Source organism: Barbus barbus, assembly GCF_936440315.1.
Source record: "Barbus barbus genome assembly, chromosome: 24".
NCBI lineage: Eukaryota > Metazoa > Chordata > Actinopteri > Cypriniformes > Cyprinidae > Barbus > Barbus barbus.
Window position 1 is genome coordinate 27697692 of NC_136752.1, and position 18129 is coordinate 27715820.

The window sequence follows — 18129 nt, forward strand, 5'->3', positions numbered from 1 at the left end:
CATTGCCGTAATAATCTTTATTTATTTATTTATCTTGCAAAGCCAGACACTCGCTTTATTTTCTAAATCATATATTTTTAGAAATGATCTTTATTCAACATCTTGAGGTTCCTCTGGGGGCCGCTAGGGGGCAAATGCGCGTCTGTCATGAGCTGAATGACACTCACAGACAGTAGAAGAAGAAAAGACATCAGTCCTGAATGTTTCCCGAGTTGTAGCATCACAGAAAACCAGAAAGCTAGGAAATCAGTTCAGTTTCTGAGGAGCAGACATGAAACTGGTGCGTATATGAGCGTGTTATGTGTTTGCCATAAATACGATAAGCTTTGTTTTGAGTCAAATCAGCTGCAGTGACAGTAATATTGAGTCTCCTGCAGTAAATGATGCTCTCTCTCTCTCTCTGTGTTTGTGTGAGTGTTTTTGTGTGTGTGTGTGTGCGTGTGTTTGTGCGTGTTTGTGCGTTTGTGTGTGTGTGTGTGCGTGTGTTTGTGCGTGTTTGTGTGTGTTTTGTGTGTGTGTGTGTGTGTGTGTTCAGTACTGTCTGTCAGGTCATCCCACTCTGCCCTGTAATGTGCTCAAATTTAAATCCACCACCATCATGCTGGACTGTGGGCTGGACACAACAGCAGCTCTGTATTTCCTGCCGCTGCCTCTGGTGCACAGGTCAGTCTCACATAAACACTGATCACACACATCAGTGCTTTTACCAGAACCTGGGTCCCTCTCGAAATACATACATATAATATGAAATGGCATTTTGATTCAAGCACATGTGTGTATCTCTTCGTATTTCCAATTGTCCAATATACACAACATATTTATTGTTTTTACTAGGTTTTACATGCATTAACATTTTTATTAATATGCTTGGGTATTAGGGTTAGATACGAAGTATTTTATTTTTACTCGGTTTTACTGAACAATTATTACAAATGAAAATAACATAACCATCTTAATTTTCATATAATATGATATGATGACTTTTCTTGTATTAGATATAATATGTATCTTAGATCTAATATCCCCCGTCTCTCTCTCTCTCTCTCTCTCTCTCTCTCTCTCTCTCTCTCTCTCTCTCTCTCTATATATATATATATATATATATATATATATATATATAAACATACATTATATCTTATATTATGTAAATATCTACTAGGGTTTAAGCAATTAAGCGACACAGAATCCCATCCAGTGGACTAAAATAATTTAGATATCTTATGAACATGTGATTTAAAGCTAAGGTGATACGATTTTTCTGTTAAATTGTAATAAAATAACTTTGTTCTGCTGATTTACAGTCCAAGATTATCCAAACTCCCAGGATGGGTTTCCAAAGATGGAGCCATAAACCTGGAAAAAGTGAGTACTTGTTTGCCACTGAAATCATCACAGAGCTCACTTTAAAAATACGAATGAATTCAAATATATTTCCATAATGATTGATGTTGTGTGTGTGTTGTAGGAGTTGAAGGAATGCTCAGGACGTGTGTTTGTGGACTCACAGCCAGAATTTTGCCTCCCTGAAGTAAATATTAGCTCTTGACAGAAATAAAACTCCTCCTCCTCCTGTCCTGTCTGTGCATCAGAAAGTGTTTGGTAAAGAAATGATTTTACGTTTCCAGAAAGAGCTGCTGGACCTCTCCACCATAGACGTGATCCTGATATCAAACTATCACTGCATGATGGCTCTGCCGTATATCACCGAACACACGGGCTTCACCGGGACCGTATACGCCACCGAACCCACCCTACAGATCGGCAGGTGCGCTTCTCCAACTCCAGCACCAACTGATCATGTGACACTGAAGACCGGAGTAATGATGCTGAAAATTCAGCTTTGATCACAGGAAAAACATTACATTTTAAAAGCAGAAGAGACTTTAAAAGCATTAAAAAGTTAACCGACCCTAAAGTTTGAATGGTAGTGAATGCAACATGAATGATCTCACATTAGCGGACATTTGATTCCTCACTTGATATAATGTAGAATTCAGTTGATCTTGCGGTAAGATGATGTGATGTTGTGTGTTCAGGCTGCTGATGGAGGAGCTGGTGGCGTTCATGGAGAGAGTACCAAAGGCTCATGCTGCTACCTGCTGGAAGAACAAAGAAATACAGCGGTACTAAACTCACACTGCAGCTCACTCTGGCCAAAACCACCAACTCTGACAACAGTTCGCTTATTTATTTTTATTTTTGTGACGCTTGAGGGGTCCATGAATGAGAAATCCCATTAAGGTGTCTGTGTGCATTTTAGGCTGCTAATTATTTTTTTTGTAGTTCATCAGCTGTATCATATATTTAATATAATAATATACTTAATAATTTAATTTGAACTAAATAAAATTTGATTTAATTAATATTTTGTAGTTAATCTGATAGATATTGTGGGTTTTGTCTTAATAAAGACACCTATAATATAACATACGTTATATAATAATATAATGAATACTTCAATGTTAAATAAAAATAACACTTTTTTTGTAGTTAATCTGCTAGATATTGTGGGTTTTATCTTATTAAAGAATTGTGTAATATAATAATATTTAATAATTCAATGTTAAATTAACAAAATAAAATTGATAATTATATTTCATTCATTTTATTTTTCTTGTTTATCAGATAGATTTATATTTAATATATATATTAAATATATTATATATTTAATATCATTTTCAAGTTATTGAATAATAAAATTATTAAATTATGTAATTGTATTTTTTCTAGTTCATTGGCTAAATATTGTGGGTTTGTATTATTAAAGACATCTGTAATATGACAATATATAAATCATATTTATTAATAAATAATGTAATTACTAATTGAATATTAAATTATTAAAATTTTATTTAAAAATTTTTTTTTTTTTTTGTTCATAATAGTCAATGGAAACGTCGCTGATAATCACTGGTTTAAATCTCATAAAGGTGTTTGTATTTCAGGTTGCTCCCTGGGCCTCTGAAGGACGCGGTGGACGTCTGGAGCTGGAGGAAGTGTTACAGCATGCAGGAAGTCAATTCTGCCCTCAGTAAAGTCCAGCTGGTGGGATACTCTCAGAAAGTGGTGAGGTCCTCATTTCAACACTCCAGGCTAAAACGAAAGGCATAAATCCGTCTAAACTCCTAAATTGAATCTGTCTCTGTCTGTCAGGAGCTGTTTGGAGCGGTGCAGGTCACGCCGTTGAGTTCGGGATATTCTCTGGGCAGCTCAAACTGGATCATTCAGTCGCATTATGAGAAAGTTTCTTATGTGTCTGGCTCTTCTCTGCTCACCACACACCCTCAGGTGACGCCACACACACACAAATCACAGCAGATACATGCCACGCCACGCCACGCCAGCCCACACAGCATTTCAGTGCCGTCCGAGGCAGCATCACACGTGTTCTTGAGAGAGAACACAATCCCTTAAAGGGATAGTTCACCCAAAAAATCCATTCAATCCAAACCTGTATGAATGTCTTTGTTCTGCTGAACACAAAGGAAGATATTCTGAAGAATGTGGGAAACAGAGCAGTTCTGGGGGCACCATTGACATCCATAGTATTTTTTTCCTACTATGGAAGTCAATGGTGCACCAAAACAGCCTGGTTACAAACTTTCTTCAGAATATCTTCCTTTGTGTTCAGCAGAACAAAGACATTCATACAGGTTTGGAACTACTTGAGGGTGAGTAAATGATGACAGAAGTTTCATTTTTGGGTGAACTATCCCTTTAAATCATGAAAAAATCATAAAATCTATTAAATAATAAAATATTCATTAAAAATATAATAAAATGAATAGTAATAATTAAAAAATTATTTTTCACAGCAGAATGTATTAATAAAAAAATTCAATTTAAAATGGACTGTTTTACCCAGTGTTTATTTTATATATTTGTACGCATGGCATAGCAACATTGAAAACAATCTTAAATTGAGTCCAGTGTTGAAATTGCTAACTAAAACTAAAACCATTAAAAATTATTTTTGTTTAGGGGAATAAAGCTAAAAAAATCTAAATATTAGATGAAAACTGACACTTAACAAAAGTAAGCAAAATGAGAAATGCCTTGGCAACTAATTAAAATGAAAGAAGTTTAAGTTGAAAAACTATATAAAAATATATCAAAAATAAAAATAATAAAAAATATCAAAAACTAATAAAAATGGCAAAACATAAAAAATAAATAAAACTTAAAATATAAAAATAAAAGCTAATCCAAAATATTAATAAATATTATTTTATTTATTAATAAAAATAATAAATTATATAAAGAACTCTGGTCGAGTGCTTTTTAGAAATCTTTAAAGTTTAATTGCTAAAACAAATTGCAAAAGCACAATGAAATTACTTAAACTTAAACTGAAAATAAAAAAAGTGTATATATATATATATTTATATGTATTAGTTAAAATAAAAAATCTAAATAATACCAAATAAATAACAGGTTGAGTAATATGTGTTTTCTAACATAACATCACAGTTCATTAATATTATAGTCATAATCATAATAGTTGTGAATAAAAATGATAATAATCGTATTTGTTAACTGAAATAAAGCTGAAAAATATATAAATATTAGATGAAATGCATGTGAATGTTCTCTAAGGATGCTGCCCGTGTAGACCGTGTGCTGGACAGTAAGACAGCTCATTAGCGTTTTCACCTCTGGTATAAAACATCAGTTTTTCATGGGTTTCTATTTCTTCTGTTGTGTGCTGCAGCCCATGGAGCAGAGCTCTCTGAAGAACAGCGACGTGCTCATCCTGACGGGCCTGACCCAGATCCCCACCGCCAACCCAGACGGCATGCTGGGAGAATTCTGCAGCAACCTGTGTGAGTTTGACACCGCTGCAGCCTGATCCGCTGTGTTACGTAAGAGCGCGTCTGACTCCGAGTGTTTTCTCTCTCCTCAGCCATGACGATCCGTGCCGGTGGGAACGTGCTGGTCCCGTGTTACTCGTCTGGGGTCATCTACGACCTGCTGGAGTGTCTGTATCAGTTCATGGACTCGGCTAACCTGGGCAGCACCCCGTTCTACTTCATCTCCCCCGTGGCCAACAGCTCGCTCGAGTTCTCGCAGATCTTCGCAGAATGGTACGATCGCAAACCGCTTCCAGTAATGTGCTTGATTTAAAACTAAGAGATACAATGGCTTTCCCATTACTAAAAAGTACCACGGTAATCATAGTTTCTGCCAAAATACTATAGTTATTTTAGTAAAACTGTTTGGTCGCAGTTTCAGTCACCACTGTCATTGCAATGAATGAACTTCAGTCCATCAAAATGACTTCATCGATCATGATAAATGTTCATACAAACTGTATGGGGTCCTCATGGTTATGGAAAACCATCAACAAGTCATGGAAAATTAATAGCGAAAAAAATATAAAAAATATAGAAATATAAAAATATATATAAAAATATAGAAAGAATATAGAAAAATATAAAATAATTTTATTCTTGATTATCTTCTAGATATTGTGGGGTTTTCTTATTAAAGACATCTATAATATATTATTATAGAATGTAATAATACATAAAAAAATGTTATTTTGAATATTATATTTTTCTTGTTTATCATAATATTACAGCTAGTTTTGTTTGATCAAAAACACCTGTAATATTATATAATATTAAATTATTATTAAAATAAATTATTGTATTTAATTAATTTTTTATTGTTCATCAGCTAGATATTGCGGTGTAATATATAAAATTTAAATATAGTTTTTAATTGAATAATAAAGTTAATAAAATAAAAATAAAATTATATTTAGTAATACAAATCTAATTATATATATTTTTCTAGTTATTCAACTATGTATTGTGGATTATGTTTTATTAAAAACATCTGTAATATAAAATATAATTAATAATTTAAAATGAAAATGAATAAAATAAAAATGAATTTAATTTAAAAAAATTCTAGTATTTTTTTTCTAGTTCATCAGCTTTATATTGTGGGCTTTGTCTTATTAAAGACATATGTAATGTAGTATCATATAATATAATAAAATGTTAAATTAACAGAATAAATTAATAAAATCATATGTAATTGTATTTGTTTGCATTTCATTCTCATATTGTGGGATTTGTCTTATAAATGACATCTGTAACATTTAACATTATTCATGATTGATAAATTGATTAATTTCTTTAAAAGTTTATTTTTTTTCCCATCAGTCCCTAGAAGCATCACTGAAGTTCATTGGTTTGATAATATGCTGGCAGATACTATGGTTACCATGGTGATTGTTCATTATTGCTGTGATATTCCCATAGATGTGCTCAATAATAGCTCATTCTCTGGCTGTTTTGTGTGTTTGTGCTGAAGGTTGTGTCAGAACAAGCAGTCTAAGGTCTATCTGCCCGAGCCGCCTTTTCCTCACGCAGAGGTACGAACCAAACACAGCTAAATCATCAGAGCGCAGACCTGTACTGACACACAGCTGTTTGTCGTTCCCTGACTGTCATGTGTTTGCTTTCTGCAGCTGATTCAGACCAATAAACTGAAGCATTACCCCAGCATCCATGGAGATTTCAGCAGTGAGTTCCGGCAGCCGTGTGTGGTGTTCACCGGTCACCCGTCCCTGCGCTTCGGGGATGTGGTGCACTTCATGGAGCTGTGGGGCAAATCCAGCCTCAATACCATCATCTTCACCGGTGAGACACTGCATATCACTAAACATGTCGCTCTTATTCAGCGAAGATGCATTCAGTTGATCAAAACTGACAGTAAAGACTTTTATACTGTTTCAAATAAATGCTATTCTTTTGAACTTTCTGTTCATCAGAGACTCCTGAAAAATTAAATGCATCACTGTTTCCATAAAAATATGAAGCAGCACAACGGTTTTCATCATTGATGATAATCTGAAATGTTTAATGAGCAGCAAAAGACTGTAGTAATGATGCTGAAAATTCATCATTGCATCACAGAAATAAATGACATTTTACAATATATTAAAATAGAAAACAGTTATTATAATAATAATATTTCACTATTTGTCTGTTTTTACTGTACTTTTAAACAAATAAATGCAGCCTTGGTGAGCAGAAAATTAATGAACACCATTTACTCCAAAAGCAAAAGAAACTATATTTTGCATATGACTATTTTTAGGATCGTTACAATTTTTTGCATCGATTGACACAGTATTTTGTCCTTTCTACAAACAAATGTTTTTCATAATGATTTTATAACGATGCAAAGTCCCCAGTGGAAACCCATTAGAATGTCTAGAACGGTTGCCATGGAAACTGGAATGGAAATATAGACTGGAAAATTGACTTGAAGGGTTTCCAGGTTTCCTTGAATGTGGTGTAGTTCTGAAACGCTTTGACCTCTGACTCTCAGAGCCGGACTTCTCTTACCTGGACGCTCTGGCTCCGTACCAGCCGCTGGCCATGAAGTGCGTTTACTGTCCCATAGACACGCGGCTCAACTTCCACCAGGTGACCAAACTCCTGAAGGACATCCAGGTACAGTCGGAAGGTCAGATGTCCTCAGTGTGTCCATTAACACATGAAATGATTGAATTGGCCTCGATCGACTCTGTTGTCCCATCAGCCTCTTCATGTGGTGTGTCCGGAGCCGTACACGCAGCCTCCTCCGGCTCAGCCTCACCGCTCGGACCTGATGCTGGAGCTGCAGCCTCCGCCCATGGCCTACCGCCGCTGCTCCGTCCTGGGCCTTCCCTTCAGACGCCGCTACGAGCGCATCCACCTGCTGCCTGAGGTCCCAACACAACTCTCAACAGCTCTCTAAGATTCATTTTAATCACACACTGACAGATTAACTGCTTTTTAACCATGCTTTAATATCTAATATTCATATATTAAATTAGATTTTAGTTTTAGATTTTCAGTTCAGTTTCAGTTCAATTTATATATATTTTTAAAGTAGTATATTTATTTAATTTTAGTTAAAATTTTAACATTTATTTACATTTATACAAAATATATTTATTTGTGAATAGTATATTTAATTAGTTTTAGTCAGTCAGTAATTTGAGTATTTTAACCTAAACATAGTTCAGTAAGTTGCCAATGTAACATTTCTAATTTTCATTCAGTTTGAATTTTTCATCTAATATTAATATTTTTTTTTATATTTATCATGATTTCAAAAACAGTGCTATTTTCGTATTATTTACTTATGGCTATAATGTTTAATATTACTTGAATTGGCTTTTATCATTTTCAATTTATTTGTTAGAAGTGCTTTTATCATTTTATTAGTTTTTTACACACATTTCTAGATAAATTTAGTTTTAGTTCATTTCAGTTCAGTAATTTTAGTATTTTAAATAACTTCTTTCACTTGGATGCCAAAGCAAGTTTTTGTTTAGTTGAAGGTGTTCATCTAATATTTCTGTTTTATTTCAGTTTTATTTAAATGAACAAAAATCCATTGAAATAGTTAACATTTTTGTTAATTATAACACTGGTCAAAAAGCTAAAAAATATAAATTTTTTCAGTTCTGTATATTGATTATTTGTATGCTTTAAAATAATATAAAAAAAGCTATATCAGTAAATATGTATGATGCTAGTTGGCCAGGCATCTGTTGAGTTTTTGTTTTCTCCTGTTAACGTCCAGCTCGCCAGGTCTCTGGTGCCGTCAGAGATTAAAGCGGGCGTCTCTGTCGCTACAGTGTCTGCGGTTCTGCAGTCCAAGGACAACAAGCACGTTCTGCAGGTCAGTGAGTGTGTGAACACAGCATGTGTTCAGTGTGACAGCCTGATAAACTGTGACCCGGCCTTGAGTCGTGATGAAGTTTGCTTACATTTTTCTCTACATTGTCTGAAGCTTTTTTTAGCCCGCATTATAACAGCATGGTTTGTAAACTACAGTTTATTCATCCAGCGTGAACACACAGCTCATTCTGAATCACAAAAATAAATAAATAAATAAAGATACTACTGCTACTAGTCATATATTAATTTAAAATTACTTATAAAATGAAAATGTTAACAATGTAAAATTATTATTAATCAGTTGAATTGATTTTAATCACTGGTTTATATATATATATATATATATATATATATATATATATATATATATATATATATATATATATATATATATATATATATATATATACATACAGTATATATATATATATATACACTGAATAAAATTATAAACGCAACACTTTTGTTTTTGCCCCCATCTTTCATGAGCTGAACTCAAAGATCCAAGACTTTTTCTATGTACACAAAAGGCCTATTTCTCTCAAATATTGTTCATAAATCTGTCTAAATCTGTGTTAGTGAGCACTTCTCCTTTGCCGAGATAATCCATCCACCTCACAGGTGTGGCATATCAAGATGCTCATTAGACAGCATGATTACTGCACAGATGTGCCTTAGGCTGGCCACAATAAAAAAACCAGTCAGTATCTGGTGTGACCACCATTTTCCTCTCGCAGTGCAGCACATGTCCTTCGCATAGAGTTGATCAGGTTGTCCACTCCTCTTCAATGGCTGTGCGAAGTTGCTGGATATTGGCAGGAACTGGAACACGCTGTCGTATACGCCGATCCAGAGCATCCCAAACATGCTCAATGGGTGACATGTCCGGTGAGTATACTGGCCATGCAAGAACTGGGATATTTTCAGATTCCAGGAATTGTGTACAGATCCTTGCAACATGGGGCCGTGCATTATCATGCTGCAACATGAGGTGATGGTCGTGGATGAATGGCACAACAGTGAGCCTCAGGATCTCGTCACGGTATCTCTGTGCATTCAAAATGCCATCAATAAAATGCACCTGTGTTCGTTGTCCATAACATACGCCTGCCCATACCATAACCCCACCGCCACCATGGGCCACTCGATCCACAACGTTGACATCAGCAAACCGCTCACCCACACGATGCCATACACACTGTCTGCCATCTGCCCTGTACAGTGAAAATCAGGATTTATCTGTGAAGAGAACACCTCTCCAAAGTGCCAGATGCCATTGAATGTGAGCATTTGCCCACTCAAGTCGGTTACGACGACGAACTGCAGTCAGGTCGAGACCCCATTGAGAACGACCAGCATGCAGATGAGCTTCCCTGAGACGGTTTCTGACAGTTTGTGCAGAAATTCTTTGGTTATGCAAACCGATTGTTGCAGCAGCTGTCCGGGTGGCTGGTCTCAGACGATCTTGGAGGTGAAGATGCTGGATGTGGAGGTCCTGGGCTGGTGTGGTTTCACGTGGTCTGCGGTTGTGAGGCCGGTTGGATGTACTGCCAAATTCTCTGAAACGCCTTTGGAGACGGCTTATGGTAAAATTAACAGTCAATTCACGGGCAACAGCTCTGGTGGACATTCCTGCAGTCAGCATGCCAATTGCACGCTCCCTCAAAACATCTGTGGCATTATGCTGTGTGATAAAACTGCACATGTGGCCTTTTATTGTGGCCAAACTAAGGCACACCTGTGCAATAATCATGCTGTCTAATGAGCATCTTGATATGCCACACCTGTGAGGTGGATGGATTATCTCGGCAAAGGAGAAGTGCTCACTAACACAGATTTAGACAGATTTGTGAACAATATTTGACAGAAATAGGCCTTTTGTGTACATAGAAAAAGTCTTAGATCTTTGAGTTCAGCTCATGAAAAATGAAATAATATAATTATATATTTAATATAAATATATTATATATATATATATATATATATATATATATATATATATATACACGTACACGCACATATATAAATAATTAAAACAAATAAACAATATAATTACAATACAATTTTATTGTTTTAGTTTAGAAAGTTTCAGAAAAAGCAAGGCTTTTTTTCACAACCATGACAGAACATTTTTAAGTAATGTAAATAAAAGAATTACAAGATAATAATTGATGATGCTAATAATGATAATAATATAATAAATAAAAAAATATATATAATGTTTAATAGTAATTAAAATAACTAACAAAAACAATTAAAATACAAATTTATCAACATTAGTTTTTTTTCATTCAAACAAAAAGCAAGGCTTTTGACTTGATTTTCGCTCACTGCTCTCAAGGCTAATTCAGCAGCTTCATCACTAACATAAGAAAGGGAACTGAGAGAAAATAAAAAGTGTGTGGAATACGGCCCTTTAAGGTGAAAAACATACATCTGCGTAACTAGAAGCATTTGCATTATCTCAGGCCTAAGACATAATGATGTTTTTATGCTCTTATTTATGTGTATATGTATGTGTGTGTGTTGTAGCCGGTGCCCAAGCCCGCTCCGGTGCCGCCCAGTAAGAAGAGGAAGAGGGTGATGGAGGAGCCACCGGAGGTCCTGAACCCCAAACCTCTGCTGAGCGGTGCGGTTCCTCTGGAGCCTTTCCTGGCCATGCTACACAAGGTACAACACACTCCATCTGCACTCTAACCAGTCAACCTGCTCTGTTAAACAGGGCTCAGAGCGCCTGTAGGTTCAAGTCAAGCCGGGACAGGAGTTTGACGAATGACTCGCAGTGTCTGTAGTGAAATGTGGTCTGTGTGGCGCCCCGGGGCACTAGAAAGAGAAGCGCCCACCTGACGGAGGTAACTCAACCCACATGACCCACTGTCACACAGATCTGCAGCTTGAATGTCCCGCCGGTGGCAGAAAACAGAAGAAAGAGAAATCCAGCGAGTGCCATTAGCATGCAGGGAAACGGCAAACTCCTCATTTGCTTCGGATCCCAAACGGCAGATTCTGGCAGCACTTCTGCAGGTGTCCGGAACATCGAGCTAATTAATCTGGAAGCCAAATGAATTTCTCTAATGATTGTAAAGGAAGGTGATCCTGCTGAAGATGACTTTGTGAGCTGCTAATGAAGTCGCTGGGTTTAGTGCTGATGATGCAGGTGTGCTGCAGATACTGCTGCATTATTAGCAGGAAAGTTGATGCATTTGATCAAGTATCATCATCTACAGAACTATTTTCTCAGATTGAACTTCATTTATGTGACAATTTTGCAACAATCAAGGTGCCTTGTAGTGCATTTATGAAGTTAGTTCCCAAAACGTTTTGGTTCACTATAGTTTAATTTTATTATGTGAGATTATTTCAACATTTTAAAGGGTTGGATGATTGCGATTTGTTGGCATTAGTTAGTGTGTAATGTTGCTGTTTGAGCATAAACAATATCTGCAAAGTTACGACGCTGAAAGTTCACTGCAAACAGAGATATCGATGATGGCGAGTTACTTCCCGGGTTCGTTACGTCACAAGGGACAGAGTAGTGTAGAATAAAGGTCAATTATGCGAAAAATAATGCGTTTTTTTTAAACAAAGCATTAACACATTAGACTGCATCCCATGAACACAATCAAGCCTAGGAAAAAAAAAGTCAACCACCCCTTTAATAAACACAACAAAAACTGTGCAACAACATGAGTGCATAATATACTTTTTTATCTTAGTATTACTTACTATTTTAGTATTGCTTATATACAACTATATCATTTATGCATATTTTGAATTGAAATGTTTTATATTTTTAGTTTTAATTTTAGTTTTAGTCATTTTATTTGGTAATTTGCTTGTATTATTTTTAATTTAATTTTTTTATATTTCACTTTGATTTATTTTATTTCAGTTTTAGGACTAATATTTCTTTGTAATATTTTGTGTGTGTGTGTGTGTATATATATATATATATATATATATATATATATATATATATATACACATAAAATATTTAAAATAAAATATTCAGCTTTAATGAAATGTATTTTTGAAAGTTTTTGATTTAGTTAACAACACTGATATATATATATATATATATATATATATATATATATATATATATATATATATATATAAATTATTTATTGTCCATTTTGACATTTTGATGCCTTGTACAATACTAGATTGGTGCATAATATAAAATCTTTAAATTGTATATACTTTTTAAAATTATTTTAGTATTACTTGCATATAATTGTAATATTTATTCATATTTTAAATTGGCTTTTATTTTAATATTTTCTGTTTTCATATTTATTTTAGTTTGGGTTTTAGTCATTTTATTTGCTTTTATCATTTTTATTTGTTTTTCTTTTTTAAATATTTATATTTTGCTTTTTAACTTCAGTTTTAACAGTTTATAGTTTAGTTTTAATAATTTTAGTGCTTCAACCTATTTTAAGTTAGTTGCCAAAACAACACAAAACACCCTAGCAACCACCTAGCAACAGGCAAAATGTCATAACAATGGCCAACCAACTGCATTGCAACGTAAAAATAACTCAAAACACTTAAGGAATGTCCTGGCAACCATCCTCAACACCCTAGCAACCACAGAACAACATGCAATCACATTTCAACAAAACTGAATTCTGATTTTACAGTAATAATATCGTGGTGTAAGTGGGATTGGTGATGATCTCATTCTCTCACACACATCTGAGTGTTCTGATGCTCTCTGCTGGTTCGACCGCAGCTGTTCAGCAAATAAACACGACTGAGCCAGTTAAAACTAATCAATCCCCAGATGAACTTGGAGACACACATTAAGTGTTGTGCTGGAGTAATTAACATCGCTTACAGCTCTCTGTACAAATCACACAGGCCAAAACCAAATAGTCACTATTATTTGTATAGCGCTTTTAACAATGCAGATTGTGTCAAAGCTGGGTGGCTTTATATCAGCTGTACAGTATTTACATGAGGAAATAGTGTCATTCTCCTCTGGCCAGACGAAATCAGCAGTTTACATCTAGGCTGCAGCAGAGTCAGATTGTGCAGAGGACTCATCTGGTTCCTGTGGTCTTGTTCCGATGGCCGTCTAGGAGACAAACTGTCTAAATAAAGTCAAACTGCAAAAAAAAAAAAGAGAAACTTGTAATAATGAGAATAGAAATGGCAAGTTCAAAGCCGTGTTACTTGAAGTAAATTTTAACTGAAATAAAACATTTCTCATTTTCATTTAGTTTTACTAAAATAACTAAAACTGAAATAAAAATGAATAAAGTATTATAGACATTTAAAACTTTAAAAATTAAGTATAAAATTAATTCAAAATATGAGTACTACAATAGTATCTCAGCTGAATTGCATTATTAGTAGTATTATTAAAAAAAAAATACAAATGACAAAAAATGACTAAAACTTACATTTTAGTTCGTAATAATATAGGGGTCATATGACGTTGCTAAAAAGAACATTATTTTGTGTGTTTGGTGTAATGCAATGTGTTTATGAGGTTTAAGGTTCAAAAACATTATTTTCCACATACTGCATGTTATTGTTACTCTATGCTCCTTCTTTCTGAAATGCAAAAACGCAACGCAAAGCTCATCGTTCTGAGAAGCGAGGCGTGCTCTGATTGGCCAGCTATCCAGTGCGTTGTTATTGGCCGAACACCTCAAGTGTGAGACAGAAATGTTACGCCCCTCACCGTATTGTGATGGCCTTTCCCGGTGAGGCGAGACTAAAAAAAACCCCATTACAAACGAGGCATTTGTTGCATCCAGTGGGGACATAATTACTGATTATAATGACTTATACTGTCTTTTTACGCATCGTGTTGCATCGCGCCGTGTAAACATTACCATGTCTGCATTTGTGATCGGAGAAACGACGAACAACAAACACTACTCTACACTGCTCAAAACTCGCGTTTGAATCGTCAGTAGTAGAAACATACTTACAGGCTGTGAGTCAGAAGCGTCAGACTGTCCTTGCAAAGTTGGAATTGCCCCACTTTATAGAAACAGCCTCTGAGCAAGCCTGCAAGCAAGGCTACTCTCCTGCCAGGTTCAGGAAATAGTCACACACTCGAATATTTGGGTTGAACTGTTCTGGAACAGTGTTGTAAATACAACTTAACCACTGATTTCTAATTGTGTCCTCTTTTGGAAGCCCAAACAAAGTTTAAATGTTTGAATGAGCTGATTTAGGAAGGCGTGGACAAGTCTTAACTTTTATAAAGAATATCTCTTTGGTTTTGAGACTTTAATCTTTCCATCTTCAGGGATCTTATCTATGCACGAACAGCTTGTAACACTCCAAAGAGAAGGAAAACTAGAAATTGCATCATATGACCCTTTTAATAAATATTAATAAAACTAGTGAAATTAGTAAAACTAGTTGTATCCCAATGATATTATATTGCTGTGTGTGTGTGTACACACACTTCAACATTCTATTTCTAACAAGTTTTTCATTGAATTTATAATTTTATATATTTAATTTATTTCAGCTTTATTCTAATTACCAAAAGTGTTTAATAATAATTTTTTGTTAACAATAACAAGCAAGGATGTACTGCCTTATATTAAAACAACTCATTACGCAACACTAAATGTTTCAAATGCATGCTATTTACAGCATAGCTGTTGAATCTCTGCTCGCAGAACGGCATCACGGAGGTGAAGGTGGAGGAGACGGCAGACGGGCACATTCTTCACCTGCAGACGGAGGACGTGCTCATCCAGCTGGAGGAAGATGCCACACACATCATCTGTGACAACAACGAGCCGCTGCGGACAGCGCTCCGAGACCTGGTGCTGCGCTTCCTGCAGAAACTGTGACCTCTGACCCCAGCGCTAATCAAATGTGACTGTAATAAAACTGCATCTGTGCATCCCGAGCTGTGTGAGGCTGATGAACTGGTTTAGATTCTAGACACATTTTCAGAAGGTGTTACTGTTTAATTGACATTTGGATGGAGACTTTTATTTGCGTTTTATATATCACTGTAAAATAACTTTTGGAATAAAACTTGTTTTCTGTATTTGCTCAAGCCTGTTTTTTTCTCTCAATATTGTCATATTGAAACTCCCATTCGGTTATCAGATGCAAAGCATCCTACTCGCATATGTGCAAATATCATTTGAAATTCATGACTAACAACTTCAGAAATTCTGCTTTTTGCTGTAGTTGGTTTTTGGATTGTTTCAGCAGGATTAGTTGTCAGAGCTGAGTTTATAAAAGCAAAATGCTTTCATTTCTTGAACTTGTGATTTTCTGTGAATTAAATGATTAAATCAGCTGTTCACAGATGCCTTCGCAAGTTTGTTACATTTAACAAACTACAGAATAAAAGATAATGGCCATGCACAGGGTTATTACAGTTAATAAAACAAACTCAAATAAATAAAAATGATAAATGAGTCGAGAAAGCCCAACAAATCTTTAAATTAGCACAAGTATATAAGCAGCTGCTTCCTCACTGTGCCAGCGGCCTCCACCTTCACACTTACTCCATATCATCTCTTACGCAACAGCTTAAAGATTATACGGCTTAAACTGCATTTATTATAAAGAATACCTCAAGCAAACTGCTGGAGTTGAAAGTGAAGACAGTTAATGTGATGAGCGACACCTGTGCTTCCTCTGCTAATTGAAATAAAGCAGATATAATAATAAAATATTAGATAAAAAAAAAAAATTGAAATGTTGCCCTGGCAACTGAAATAATGTGAAGTAGTAAGATTATTAATATTGAAACAAAAGTCTAATTAATTACAGCTAAACAGAAAATAACTATAAATAAATGCAAACATTTCTAAATACATAAACCGAAAAATGTAGATCAGTGTTGTTATTGATCAACTAAAACTATTACAAATAATTTTCATTAATTGAAATAAAGCTGAATTAAAACAAAATGTGTGACCCTGGACCACAAAACTAATCTTATGTGTCAATTGTTTGAAATTGAGATTTATACATCATTGAATAAATAATCTTTCCATTGATGTATTGTCAGGATCAGACAATATTTGGCCGAGATACAACTATTTGAAAATCTGGAATCTGAGGGGGCAAATTTTTTTTTTTAAATGGCCTTTAAAGTTGTCCAAATTAAGTTCTTAGCAATGCATATTACTAATCAAAAATGACTTCTGGCATGAAAGAAAAAAATTATAATTTTGACCCATGCAATGTATTTTTGGCTATTGCTACAAATATAATCATTAGATGAAACAAAACGCAAATGAGAAATGCTGCTTTGGCAACTAACTGAAATAAATTTAATTTGAAATACTAAAACGAATCAAACTAAAACATTTAATTCTGTTTCAAACAAATGAAATATAAAAACCAATAAAAATGACAAAAGCATATAAAAAATTATTAAAACAAAACTAATTTAAAATGAAAACTGAAAATATCAAAATAAAAGCTAATCCATAATAGTAATAAATACTCTAACAATATACAAATATTTCTAAAATATCACTGCTGAGTGAACAGCTTCATAAATTCAATAAAAATCAACGAATCAACGATGATTTAAAGACATCAAACATGATAAAGGAAAGTGACGTCAGTGAAGAGAAAAGACGTACTGTAATCTAATGTAACAACATTCAGACATTTACAAGTCACTTCAGAGTCCAAATACATTTTGGTGCCACAGTCAAAAGTTCAAGACGGTGAATATGAACCTCAACCTAGTTTTCTACATTCATAATGTAATCCAGCCCAGCACAGTTTGGCCTGAAGCCCTGAAACACTGCTGTAACACAATCTCTCTCTCTCTCTGCACTGGTATCATGTGTCTCTCTCATGGGTGCTGTAAGCACACACCTAACACAACATCCAGCTGCATGTCTTACTATTAGGAGCGCTGGACACAAATCCTCTAGTTGTTCCGGTTAAAGTCATTAGTAGAAGTATTATCCAGTCAGTGCTTGTGTGGGATGAATTATTACTGATTTTATGGTAAGAAATAGGCCTACTACAGGAGTGTATAACTACAATACTGCATAGTCTTCACTATATGAATCAAGTATGAACTGATTCTTATTAAAGATCCAAAAGTGATTCAGTGATTTTTTAACATTAATGCGTCAGGAGGCAGCAGGTTTATTAGGCTGCTGTCCCTTTAAGAACGTCCCGTACAGATCCAATATAATGAAATACATCACATCAACTGTTTATGTTTATTTAACACATAACCGACTGTGTTTATGTGAATACTCCACATGACGGGCATTTTGAAATAATAGTGTGTATAAGACACCTAAGAGATGTGAATTTGCGATAACATGCTGAGGAGAAGCTGTGTGTGTGTGCACCGCATTTAATTGTTTTTCACTGCTTATTGTGCTTAATAACTTTACTAAAAAGCATGCACTTCCTGAATTCACGACTGCACTTAATAACTCTATTTATCATCAGCATGCACCAC

General features: G+C 34.8%; 2 protein-coding genes across 4 annotated transcripts in view; one reads left to right on the forward strand and one right to left on the reverse strand.

Annotated features, from left to right (window-relative positions):
- The first annotated feature begins 161 nt into the window (after positions 1-161).
- On the forward strand, positions 162-15730 carry ints9 (integrator complex subunit 9). Of its 2 annotated transcripts, none has more exons than XM_079375893.1 (17): positions 162-280; positions 416-663; positions 1302-1362; positions 1466-1528; positions 1626-1765; positions 2037-2123; positions 2946-3066; positions 3154-3288; positions 4712-4823; positions 4904-5084; positions 6325-6385; positions 6482-6653; positions 7348-7472; positions 7561-7728; positions 8593-8691; positions 11223-11360; positions 15344-15730. In XM_079375893.1, the coding sequence occupies exons 1-17, from the start codon at positions 272-274 to the stop codon at positions 15518-15520; spliced, it is 2097 nt and encodes a 698-aa protein (XP_079232019.1). In that variant the 5' UTR covers positions 162-271; the 3' UTR covers positions 15521-15730. The 2 variants fall into 2 exon arrangements, with proteins under 2 accessions (XP_079232019.1, XP_079232018.1); XM_079375892.1 differs by having other exon boundaries at positions 536-663.
- The window catches only part of LOC306844047 (exostosin-like 3), a 36081-nt gene continuing 31002 nt past the window's right edge, over positions 13051-18129 (reverse strand). For both annotated transcript variants that reach the window (XM_079375890.1, XM_079375891.1), the window contains exon 6: positions 13051-13804. In XM_079375890.1, coding sequence (XP_079232016.1) covers positions 13790-13804 — 15 coding nt within the window. In that variant the 3' untranslated portion in view covers positions 13051-13789. The remainder of the gene's footprint in view (positions 13805-18129) is intronic.